Source organism: Malus domestica, chromosome 04 (genome assembly GCF_042453785.1).
Source record: "Malus domestica chromosome 04, GDT2T_hap1".
In the NCBI taxonomy this organism is placed as follows: domain Eukaryota; kingdom Viridiplantae; phylum Streptophyta; class Magnoliopsida; order Rosales; family Rosaceae; genus Malus; species Malus domestica.
The window spans coordinates 24,439,823-24,452,870 of NC_091664.1; the positions used below are offsets into that span (position 1 = coordinate 24,439,823).

General features: G+C 41.1%; 1 protein-coding gene and 1 pseudogene across 1 annotated transcript; both read right to left on the reverse strand.

Annotated features, from left to right (window-relative positions):
• Positions 1–5,002: 5,002 nt before the first annotated feature.
• Positions 5,003–8,550, reverse strand: LOC103425917 (transcription factor bHLH140). The gene is made up of 6 exons (XM_008364020.4): positions 8,251–8,550; positions 8,040–8,164; positions 6,932–7,881; positions 5,998–6,655; positions 5,736–5,906; positions 5,003–5,577 (listed from the first exon to the last, which is right to left on the reverse strand). The coding sequence occupies exons 1-6, from the start codon at positions 8,279–8,281 to the stop codon at positions 5,242–5,244; spliced, it is 2,271 nt and encodes a 756-aa protein (XP_008362242.1). The 5' UTR covers positions 8,282–8,550; the 3' UTR covers positions 5,003–5,241.
• A 2,965-nt stretch (positions 8,551–11,515) lies between these two features.
• LOC103426259 (triphosphate tunnel metalloenzyme 3-like) lies at positions 11,516–12,250 on the reverse strand (annotated as a pseudogene).
• Positions 12,251–13,048: the final 798 nt, after the last annotated feature.

Consider the following 13,048-nt stretch of genomic DNA (forward strand, 5'->3'; position numbering starts at 1 on the left):
CGACTGAGAAGGAAGGTTGATGTCAATGTGATATTGTCGAAGATAACCAGGTGCATGACTGGGTCATTTAAGACGTGGCGGTGATGTTGAAATAATGGGAGAATGAACCGAAGCAGGACTCACCGGCGAAGAAGGCAACGGGTCGGCTAAATCCTGCTCCGGTGGAATGGACTGATGAATGATGGTGTCATCAAAGTTAGTATCTTGCGCATGTGGAAGCACAAAAGGTGAAACTACAGTGGAAGATGACAAAGGAAACAAATTTTCATGGAAAATAACATCACGGGAAATAAATATTTTACTCGTTTAAGGGTCGTAAACCCGATAACCTTTAGTGCCATATGGATAGCCAAAAAATAGACAATGTGTGGCTCTTGCATCAATTTTAGCAGGACGATGATGGTGTGAAGAAGCGAAACATAAACACCCAAACACTCGAAAAATGTGCATAGGCTGACTGCTTGTGATATAGTATTTCATAGGGTAATTTGTCATGAAGAAGAGAAGTGGGAGTCCTATTTATAAGATAGGTAGCAGTGAGGATTGCATCACCCTAAAATTTCTTGGGAAGATGAGATTGAAAAAGTAAAGCTCTAGCAACATCGAGCAAGTGGCGGTGTTTGTGCTCTACTACTCCAGTTTGTTGTAGAGTAGAGACATAACGTGTTTGATGTAGAATTCCCTTATGTTTGTGCTCTACTACTCCAGTTTGTTGTAGAGTAGAGACATAACGTGTTTGATGTAGAATTCCCTTATCCGAGAAAATTTGATCAAAAATTATGGATCTTTATCACTGCGAAGAACTTTAACTCATGTGGAAAATTGTGTTTCAACAAGGTTGATGAATGTGATGAAATATGATTGTGCATTCGTTTTGTGATTCATTAAATAAACCCATGTGCAACGTGAGAAATCATCCACAATAGTTAGGAAATATTGTGCCCGAGTGATAGTGGGAACATGGTAACCTCCCCAAATGTCAACATGAATTAACTCAAAAGGTGCATTTGTACTAATAGAACTTAAAAGGAAAAGGAGCAATTGTTTGTTTGGCTAATGGACAAATCAAACAATCATCAATACTGCAAAATTCAAGTTCTTAATGCAAGGAGAGATAGACCGTAAGCTTTTGTTGGAAAGATGGCCAAGACGTTAATGCCAAAGTTGAGGAGAAGAAGGAACAATTGATACTGAATTGCACCCGATTTTTGTCACATTATCAAGGTTGTTGAGTCCTTCTCATTTAGTTCCTGTCCCAATCATTGGCCCTGAAGTACACATTTTATCAGTGAAGATGACAAAGCAAAATGAGGTATTAGTAGCCTTGCTGGCAGAAATTAAATTCAGTTTAAATGATGGAACACAAAGCACGTTGTGGAGGACGAGATCATTTGAGTGACGAACTGCGCCAATATGTGTGACATCGGCAAGTGCATGATTGGGTAGGTGCACTTGTCGGTTAGAAACCGGAATGCTTATAGTCATTAAACTCGGTGAGCAGACCATGTGTTCTGTGGCGCTGGTATCAAAGATCCAGTTCCTTCCCTCATTGAAAGCAGAAGCACAAAAAACTTTACCTGAGAAATCATTCATAGTAGAGGTGGTACCGACATGATTGGTTGTGAGGTTGGATTGGCTCTTATCAAAGAGTGTAAGCAGGTTGTGATATTGCTCAGAAATGAGACTGTATGACGAAGGAGATGTTGCTGAAGGCATTGGCTTGATGTCAACATGATTAGCCTTAGAGTTGGAACCTTTGAGATCTTGATAATCTCCCCCTTCGTTGTTGTCCTTTACCTTTTTCAGTTTACAACATTAATCAATGGTGTGACCCCTCCAATTACAGTAGTCGCACTTGAAGTGTGCTCGACAGGTATCTGAAGTGTGTCCGGTTGCATCATAACAATCACATTTGAGATGAGGAATTTTAGGAGAAAAATTCCTACCATAGTTTCGCATGTTGTCCCACATGGCCAAAGCTGCTGCATCTGTGATTGAGGACCTTCCAGGAAAATGTGTTGAGACTGCTCTTTGCTTCTCATCTTGAATAATGAGTGAGAAAGCCTTGTTGACAGCAGGAAGGGGATCCATAAGTAAAATTTGCCCACGAACTGCAGCATAGGGTTCATTGAGACCCATGAGAAACTTCATGGTTTTCTAACTTTGCTGAAACTGAATCAATTCCTTCGTATCACCACATGCACAGGTTGGGAGAGAGCACAAGACATCATGTTCATCCCAAAAACTTTTTAGTTTGGTATAATACGCACCAATGTTCATATTTCCTTGAACACTTCCATGTATCTCTTGTTCGATATGGAAAAGATGTACGTTGTTTGTGTGAGAAAAACGTTCCTTCAATTCATTCCAAATATCAGATGCAACATTGTTGTAGATGATACTTGCTCCGATATCTTTCAAGACAGAGTTAAACAGCCAGGATTTCACGAGGTTGTTGCAACGAGTCCATTGTTGGAATTCAATTGTGGATGCTGTCGCAGGCTCTTTAATGGTTCCATTAGGTACCGTTTGGTACGTGGGACGGGACGGAACGGAGTGGGACGAGGCGTTCCGTCCCACGTTTGGTGCGCCCAAAAACAGTGAAACGCGCTGTCCCACGGGGACGAAATTTGGCTGATTTTTCGTTCTGCCTCCCCCTGGAATGACTCATTCCATACCCGTGGAACACAAAATTATAAAATTTTAAGACAAAAATACCCCTTATTTTTTTCAATATTTACACCATCCAAATCCCAAAACAAAACCCTATCATCTTCTTTCCCTCTTCTCTGCCGCTTGCATCTCCCAGGTATCTTGCAACCTTCCTCCTCATCCTCTCCCGTAGCCTCTCTTTTCTTTTGCCCACAGAGTGGAACTCAAAGCTCTGCATCTCCAGGTTCGATCTCTGCATCCAATTCCAATCTTTTTATTTTTTGCACAATATTATATGATCCTCTGCAATCGATAATCTGGTTCTAATCTGCCATCTTCTCCTTGAAACCTAGGTTTTGCTCTCAAAGTTTTGATCTTTACATTTTTCTACTGTAACTTTTTCTGGGTTTTGGTTTTTAAGGGGCTTGAAGGTTGATTTGTTTGCTTTTGAGGTAGTTCCTATTGATTTCATTGGATGATACGATATAATGAATGATCTAATTTGGTTTGGATTCATAATCTAGGGTTTTGAATTGGGATTAATTGTTCAAGTAATTTTTAATTCCGCTGATTGTCTGTTTTCTGAGTATTTCTGTGTAATTAGCTTCTATTATGTTGCTAGGAAACTGCTCAAATTAATAAATCATTTTAATTTGATTTTTGTGTTGTGATTTGATCAAGTTCCAGTTTAGTAATGGGCTTTTGCTTTGTTAGACTAATGAAATAGGCTTCATGTTTTTTGAAATTTTGATTCATTAGACTAATTGGGTTTGCTTTGTGTGTTTATATAATGTTTGATTAACTCTGGGATTTTGTTTCCATTTAGTTTTTCCTGTGGAAGAGTGAGGGCATTTACTATTGATTTGGAATTGAAGAAGTAAACTTTAAACATTTTCATGGTGTTGAATTTCAAACCTCTAGCATATGCCCGAAGAATTTCATTATCTTCGACCAGACTGATCATCGAAGTAAGATTATGTTCAATCCTGAAATTGCCCACAAAATTACTGGTCTTGCCTTTAACCTCTTCTGCAGCTTACATCCAAGACAATCTGGGATTGATAGCTTGTTGAAAGTTTTCTGGTTTTTAATTAATTGGGGTTTTCTAGTGCTTATTGTAAGGCATATGATGCATGGGTAAGTTAGTTATTTAATCTTTTAGTTCCGTTCCGTCCAGCGTGTACGAAACACAGAACGGAACAACCGTCCCGTTCTGTCCTGTGCGTACCAAACATAACACGGAACCTTTGTTCCGTCCCGTCCCGTTCCATCTGCGTACCAAACGGTACCTTAATGAGCCCATCCTTGTTCTTGCAATTGAGGGTCATGGTCATGGTGCGGCTCCAAGTGGAGTAAGTTTCGTCATTTAGTGGTTGTGTGACGAGAATCGCTCTAGGCTGATCGGAGTGATGAAGATAAAGAGGATCGCTGGGATCTTCGTATTTGGTGGTCTCAGACTCGGTTGAACCTTTTTGTTTGTTGGAATCTTCGGTCGCCATGTCGACGAGAAGAGTAATGCTATGACTTCTTTGTATGTTTGAACGCCAAAGATTTTAGGTTATCAGGTTTCCAAAAAGACTGAGTTCTGGTACCATGTAAAACCTTCTATTCTGTGTGAATGGTTTTCATTAAGAAAAGAGTAATTGGTACAAAGAGAGACTTATACATATACATGGATCAATCAAGATCCTGGAATCAAGGCCTATACAAGCTATTACGTGAGTTAGACTCGTATGTGGATGAAAAGCAATCTGAGATGACTGTACAGTAATCAAGGAGATGGATTCCTTAATTCAAGGGACTGATGACAAACTTTGCTCTGCACAACACAATTGAATCACGGAGAGACTCTGAAGCTTGGAGAGGGACTCATCACGTTTGGTAAATTCGTTACTAAGGTCAAGGCCGACAACACGCCCCCTTAGTACTGCAAGTAACACCATCCCAAGAACAGCAGTCGCTACTTGAATTCCAGGATATGAACTTGATGGACGTAGAAGAATTGAACAAAATTCTCTTCTTGAAATGGAGGAGTGCTGATTGCTCATCTTCAATACACCGGCTGTGAAGCGGGACAACGATCAAGAAAAAGAGGATCAAGTAGTGGAATGAAGTTTTCGTTTTTGGTAGTTATAAATGAAAATGTACTAAATTAGGAAAAACTCATTTTTGCATTGAGACGGCTCTGCCATTTAGGTTGGGGCAAGTCGAAAACTTGTCTCACGAGATGACGAAGTCACTTTGAAGAATCGAAAACTTGTCTCACGAGATGATGAAGTCACTTTGAAGAAAAAAACAAAAAAGGGGGTGATCACACAATTTAATTAGATCCCTAATGCTTTCTGAGAGATTGTTGACTTTTGTTGTTATAACAAGTTCAAAAACACTGTAATTTTGACAACTAAAAACGAAATGGTAATCAGATAAGTACATGACAATGCATTTTGTTACTACTAACCCCTACGAGAACACAAATTTGTGAGAATCATGGAACGCCATACCAAGGATCTCAATGCAATAACGTTTAAGCCACCAAAAAGCATTTGTTTATATACAGCTAAATTTCGATGAGATGCGATGGATTGTCACCTACGGACCAATGCTGACATTGCTTGGTGCGTGAATAAGACGACCATTTTGGAGCAGGGTGCTTGGAAAGGTGGCTCGACAGTTAGTAATGTGAGATTTTAATCGGGGTATGTTGGGGTGAGCGCTTCTACATCGGTGGCATCGCAACTCCATAGACAATAGGCTATCGTCATCTTTTAGCTTTGCTTTTCCATCACTACTAACTTCCTCTACCACATCCACGGAGTCTCGAAAGAAAGCAGTATTGAAGGAGTTCCAATGTTTCTTATTCTTCAAGTGTGTTGAATCAAAATCCTGGCTGATAACATGCAGATGCAGCTGTCGCATTGAGGGATCCTGCAAGAGATGATGTCCGGAAACAATTAATTTATTATTTACATCTAGTCTGATGTATTAATACTAACCTCACGAGTCCTTTAGCAAAAAGGATTTCAAAGGGCAATGTTGGAGCATACGAATATAACAGCAAGCTCTCAGAAAATTAGCATGCGTACCAAGTGATATCCAAGACGGAAGACCAAAGACGAATCATCATGCAAGAATTTCTCAACCCACTTCAGACCAACTTCATGCATTGTCCTTAACAATGGAAGGTGTTCTTTATGAACATCTGACAGTCGATCAAGACCTTCACATTGTGCCACCACCAAAACATGCCTTTTTGCCTGCGAAATTCCGAAGGTTTTTTTTTTTTTTTCATCAGACAGAAAGTAGAAGAGGATGATAAACAATATATGGAAAATAGGTATCATTTACCTTTGGATAAAGATCATTCAGCACAACGACATCATCTGATATCTCTAGTACTGCATCCTTGTGCTTCTCTGGGTGCATAGCAGTGTTGTAGAGAGCCTGAGCCCATGACCCCCAGGATTTAGTCCTGCTTCCACTGGACTTGTTGCTCAGGTCTGGTTTACCAGTGTTAGAATCTTCAGTATCATCCTGATATGCTTTACTTCTTTTGCTCCTCTCATATTTATGAGGATCCTCTCTCTTAGTCTTTTGATTGCTGTTTGTAAAATGATTTCTAGAGGCACTGTCAGAATATTCTTGTGACTCTGGCAGCTTTGCCTGCAAGTTCTCAATGCTTCCCTTGGGTGACTTTGCTTGGGTCCTCACAATTGTTGCGAAACCTTCGAAAAGTGAAGTGTAAGCCTCCCGGAGAACTTTGCAGCCTTTACTATAGTCATTGTTCAGACAATTTGGTCTGTGTGGGTTCATGTTGGGTCCAACAACATGTATCACATGGGTTACCCCTTCCCTACTAAACAAGGGAGAAGTTGCAGGGACAGGCACAACCACGGCACTCCCAGGATACAGAGATTGGGCTTGTTCTTTGGTTGCAACCTCCAAAGATGGACCTCCAGCATTGAAGATTGCAGCATTGACACCTCCACCTCCAGGTTTAAGACGCCTGCACCAGAATAAATATTTATTTTCAATCTACTTTATATTTTTACGTACCAACTTAAAGTAAAGATTATAACGGTGAAGAAAAAATATCAAACTTTACATTTCCACTGCAGGGTAACAGATGCAAAACTCGAATTCAGCATAATACTACAACACCATGTTTTGGTTTAACAGAGGGGACAAATGCAAAATCCTACAGATCTGTTATTTCATATTGTGAACTAGCACCGCAACAAAATATTTACATGTATATTGCATAGTATTTCTAAATGCTTACCAATTAGCAGCATTAGCTATTACATTGCAGTGTAAACCTCCTCCTGAATGAAGCTTAGTGATATCTCCCACAAATGTGAAGAACTTGTTGGAGTCAATGTTTTTCTCTGAAGCTTTAGCCCTTACCAAAGACAAAATCTTTGATTTATGACTCAAGTCCACTAAAACAAGTCTAGCATTTCCAAGCTTATTCACAAATTCTATAACTTTTTCGACAATAATATCAGACGCCTTCTCAATGTCAAATTGAAAATCTGCTGTCGATATGGAGGGAAATGCGAGAGTGGGGGAATCGTTTAGAGAAACATCACCGCCAACAGAGCCTACAAATAGCTCTGCACCTTCCTTTGACTCCTTACGAGAATTTTCAGACAATGAACCTGTTCCCTTTGAAGAGGTTTCCTTTTCTTCAGTAATTTGAGAAGCATTCGAATCTGGTACACTCTTCGAAGTGGATTCAGTATTAGCAGGACCATCTGTTTTCTTTAAAAACCTCATTATACCTAGTTGTACTTTCGCACCGGTGTTCTTCTGGCCAAAATAACCACTTGGAAGTGTATCCAACGGACCAAGTCCACTATATGCATCAACGGCAGATTGAACATCACTCTCACTCTGGCAACAAGTGATTCTAGCAAACCCTTCACTCAGTTTAGGCAGTTCTTTCTTCTGCAGCATTCTATTCACAACCGCAGCAGCTCTCCCACCTTGCAAGTTTCCCTCGTGGCCTGTTCTCTTCACAGACCGCGATATACAAAGCTTGGCAGGAAGATCAAGCACCACAGCATGAACATCAACCTGGGTACTACCACCAAGCTTCACAAACTCATCCCTTTGTTCTTTCTCCAGATTACACCTATCTATAAAAACACTCTTCCCATCCTTCAATGCATTCATTGCACTCTCAATACACTGCGCTTTCGTTCCCGCTTTACCATTTTTTATAGTATCCTACAAAAACATAAAAAATGAGAACCCAACAGCATAAAAACAATAACCCAACTGAACAGCAATCCGGAGTATCCAGAGTATCATATGAATTACTGAAAATACTAATCTTGAGCTCACTGAGCCATTTCATCGAACATATGGTGTGCACATAGATATACCTGGCAAACGCGAACCCAGGGGCGAGCGGAGGAGGAGCGCATGACATGCTCACAGAAGGTGGACTTTCCGCTTCCGGGCGCACCCACCAATATTACTACGACGGGCTTTCCTTGCTTTTCTTCCCCTGTCAAAAGTGCATACAGGTTTTGTAATCGAAGGTGACGACGACCCAGAATTATTAAACGCGGCGTTTTGGAGAAAATGGGGTACCTTTGGCTGTTTCGTCGATATCCATGTCCATGTTTTGGGAGACTCTGTGTGGCACGTTTGAATTAAGGGCTGAAAACCAACGGTTTCTTCTTCCACTGGGCTGGAAGCTTCTGTCGCCGGTGCCTCGTCGACCTGAAAATTGACCCGCCCCGATTCGATTTGGATTTATTTCTTTGGATTACGACTCTCATGAGCACCATCCATATTTGGATTGAGGGCCTTTCCAGGATATTATTAGCCCGGGTTCAAGGCCATCCAAAATTAAGATGGGCGTGGACCCGTTTGACTCAGTTTGGCATTGAAAATATAACGGAATCAATTAATATTTAACGGTTTGGTTTGGTTCGATTTTGAACAATATGAACATTAAATTGAACTAAACTAATTCATAGTTAATTGGTTTGATTCGGTTTGGTTTGGTCGGTTTAAGCTTATTCAATATAAAAATAAAAAACTTTTAACATTTCAAGAGTTTTAATCTTCTAAACATCTAAACATTTCACACATTTTAATTCAATTAAAAGACTACATTTTTTGGAACACAAAAAGTTCTTCACGTCGAATAGAAATAAGTTTCAATTAAATAAAATCTCATTTAGCAAACACTTTATTAATTATAACCTACATAAGTATATAATACATGTAAATCTCCTAAATGTTGATAGTCATTGTAACTCATAATATGTGTATTGTAAGATCTCTTAATAACCTATAATAAGTTGACATGTATAATTAATAATTACAAAAATACATGGTCGATTTGGTTTGATTTTAGTCGATTTCAATAATATCAAAACTAAACCAAAAGTAAATCATTTCGATTCAGCTTTTAAATCGTTTGACTTTTTTCTTGTTCAAAACAAAACCAAACCAACCAATATGATTTGGGTTGGTCAATTTGTTCGTTCGGCTGGTTGATGCCCACCCCTATCCAAAATAAATTTTTAAAAGAAGAAAATAATTTACACGAAAATATACAACGTTATGAACACATATTAAATACAAATAATCTAGAAAGCCATGTAGATGGTGTCTTAGAAAAATCGGATAATGTAACGAGTCGACCAACTATGTGAGGTTGGATGAGGTGTATTAGACAACTCAGATAAAGCAATAGAATTTGTTGATGCATAAAACCGGAGGTCTTGGAACAACGTAAATCCGACCGTGAATCTGTAAGAAATGTAAATAACACAAGATGTATCGTGGTTCACCCCAAGGTTTGGGCTACGCCCACACTGATTATTGTATTTCTCTGAGAAGATTGTGAGGGAGAGAGCCCCTGTAGTGTGAGAATGAGGCTCTCTGAATGTGAGGGAGTTTGTGAGGTGAGAGTGAGGTATCTGGGGGTGAGGAGGCTTCTTCCTCAATTGTGAGGGTGAGGGGTCCTTTTATAGAATAAGGGATCCTCACTTATTACATATTTGCTCCTTCCTTTATTACATAATTACATTTGAGTTTCCCGAGTATTTATACGAGATCTAAATACGGAGGCCCTAAGTATGGTATAAACAGTAGTCCCTCAAGTATTCAGTCAAGAGAGTCTTTTGGCTGGAGACTTGAAATTCAGTCCATGTGTGGGCCGAAGTAACCAGATGTCGTCTTGAACTGATGCTCGGTATGCGGCGGTGCCCAATCTGAAATGATGCTCAATTTAGGAATAGCACATGTTGCGAGGCTGCTCGGTTTGTGGTTTATGTTGCCTTGGTTGGCTCGGCTTGTGGCGTTGAAGGTGAGGGGTCCCTTTTATAGAATAAGGGCTCGCTCCTCAATACATAAATGATGGGCTAGAGTTGATGCTCGCGGCGAGGCGGTTACTCAATAGGTGGCGATGCTCTCTAATGGTGGTGAGAGAGTCCCTTTTATAGAATAAGGGCTCGCTCCTCAATACAAAAGTGATGGGTTAGGAGTGATGTTCGCGGCGAGGCGGTTGCTCAGCTGGCGGCGTTGCTCTCTAATGAAGGTGAAGGAGTCCTTTTTATAAAATAAGGGCTCGCTCCTCAGTACATGAATAATGGGTGCTCTCTAATGAAAGTGTGGGAGTCCCTTTTATAGAATAAGGGCTTGCTCCTCAGTACATAAATAATGGGCTAAGTCCCCCAAATATTTTTTATGAGGCCCAGTTGAGGCCCGATATATGGTACATAATGTAGTCCCCCAAGTCTTCGGTCAATAGAGTTTGTTGGCTGGAGACTTCAAATTGAATCCATGTATGGGACGAAGTGGCGGTTGTTCGGAGGCGGTATTTATATACCCTGCACTTAAGCTTTGTAGGTGAAGTTTTGCAAGTGAAGCTATGAAGTTGAAGCTCTGTAAATGAAGCTTTTGAAGCTAGAGCTTTTGTAAATGAAGCTTTTGAAGCTAGAACTCTGTAAATGAAGCTTTTGAAGCTAGAGCTTTTGTAAATGAAGCTTTTGAAGTTGATTGACATGAGTGATGCTCATGAATGTTTATGTTGATTGATATGAGTGATGCTCATGGATGTTGACATGAGTGATGCTCATGGATGTTGACATAAGTGATGCTCATGAATGTTGACATGAGTGATGCTCATGAATGTTTATGTATGATTGATATGAGTAATGCTCATGAGTGTTTATGTATGATTGACATGAGTATGCTCATGTATAATTTGAAGTACTGGGCGTACTTTTGATAACCTGGTTGGCGATAATAGCGATGGGGTGCCGAATAATTTTTTGTAGTACTGGGCGTACTTTTGGTCACCTGGTTGGTGATAATAGCGGCAGGGTGCCGAATAATTTTTTGTAGTATTGAACGTACTTTTGGTCACCTAGTTGGTGCTATTTTGGGCTTATGGGCCTTCGCCTTCCACACAACATTCTAGCCCATTTATTTTGGGCTTTGCCCTTTTTTATTTATTTATTATTATTACCCTCTGATGGGGTTTATACAGATGTCTCTAAAAGATAAGAAAAATAAATCGCATCATACAAAAACAAGAAAAGTAAATCACATCATTCTGGTGGAGTGTTTATTCCTTGCTTTTGCTTTCTTTTTTGCTTTCTCTTTTGCTTTCGCTTTCTTGGAGGACCGCTCTTTTTAGGAATAATGGTGCTCGATGTCTTGTCAATCCAACGTCCCAAGGCACTGACACAAGGAGATGATGGGACCTTGTAGTGGGATGGCAACAGCTTGGCATCATTAGATGTCTGAATTCCTTTATCATTGTGGTCGCGGGACCACTTTCCAGCTGTGTGTTTAAAGAAACCTGCTGTACCTTTACTGCTTTTCTAGTCAAATGTCATCTTGTGCTGAGCAAGCATAAGTTGCTGGTGTTGACCCGCAACTTCCCGGACCGGAAAATCGTAAACTTGGAGACCTCCGAGTGCCAAAACCTAATCTCGTTCTCTTCCAACAAGTTTTCCAAAACCTGCTTATCCCTGTCAAGGTTGGAGCTCTCGCACTCGAGCTCATAACACGTCCCAAAATCGTAAATACTCTCGTCCACCTCTATCTTCAGCCCCTTTCACTTATACACACCCCTCACATTCCTAAACCCACCCAAGCACACAAACCCTTGCCCTCCTCCAACACTGTATTCCTCCCTCCCGCGCTTTAAGATGTCGGAGGAGTTAACGGCCATGAGCCTCCAAGGCTCGGCCACGCAGACGCGGCCGAGGACAAGGTCGAAAGGCTCTTCCAGCTCTAGGACTCGGCTGACGCCGTCAGAGATGACGGGTTTGGCCTTAAGGGAGAGGACGCAACGTCTGTCGACATCGTAGAAACGGAGGCGGATGATGGCGAGGTTAGAGGAGAGCTCAGAGTTGGAGCTGTCGAAGAAGATGTTATCTTGGATTAGGGTTTGGGTGTGGAAGGGGGAGAGGAGATCGGTGAGCTTTTGGTGTGCGGCGGCTTCTGGGAGGCGGAGCTTCACTTCCACTTCCATTGCTTTGGGGGTTTGCTGAAAGAAGGACCAAAACTCGAAACGCTTTTTCCTCGAAAAAATTGAGATTTGTGATGCTCTTGTTGGAGAAACTGAAAGCTGTAGAGCTCAAATCGTTTCAAAAAATATGTTTTTCTGTTTGTTGTAGTTTGTGACGTAAGCCAGGTGGTGCTTCTGGTGGTGGATCTGCATGATCTCGCCGCTGATTGCAGGCGCCATAGTCGTAGGGAGGTCGGGGAGCGAGAAAATCTGCAGGCCGCGAGAATGAGCGAGGATTCTGGGCTCGCTCTGAAGACCTAATCGAAGGGCTTTGCTGGCTACGAGAGTTCGGAGAGCCATGAAAATGCCGCTTGCGAAGAACTCAGAGTGAGTAGAGGGAAACAGTGTGAGAAGGTGAGAGAAGACTTGTACTGTGCTGGTCTGCTGGGTTTACCTGGAGGAACGTACAAAGTCAGAGGCATTGCAGAGAAGGCAACTGTTAACAACTGCAACACCATCCTCTATCTATCAATTCAAACCAAAACCCACAAAAATATAATCTCAAAGATTGGATTTTGATTGAAACCCAATTGAGTTTTTGAAGATTTTGATGCAAAAAAAGGAGGGTTATGGAGACGATGTTTCTGGAAATTAAAAGAAGAAGGTGGAGAGTGGAGATTGGGGGAGAGAGAGATTGATGTTTTGCTTGAAGAAGTGAAAGAGGTCAGAAGCAAGAGAGAGGCTGAGAGAGTTTTGGGGTCCACGAAGGTTTTATGGAAAAGCCCAAGGAGGGAGGTTATGGTTCCTGGGTTTTGCAGATTCATGGCGGAGGTGAAAATTGAGAGAGAACCGACATAGCTTTTCGTGTTGATTCCCACAGACGGCGCCAAATGTTGATGCACAAAACCGGAG

Bases quoted from the DNA above. Each gene is read 5' to 3' on its own strand.
- LOC103425917 (XM_008364020.4), bottom strand. From the start codon at position 8,281: ATGGACATGGATATCGACGAAACAGCCAAAG. The intron at 7,882-8,039 runs GTATATCTATGT...ATGTTTTTGTAG, and splicing joins CCTGGGTTCGCGTTTGCCAG to GATACTATAAAAAATGGTAA. The intron at 5,578-5,735 runs GTACGCATGCTA...CATCTCTTGCAG, and splicing joins TCCGTCTTGGATATCACTTG to GATCCCTCAATGCGACAGCT.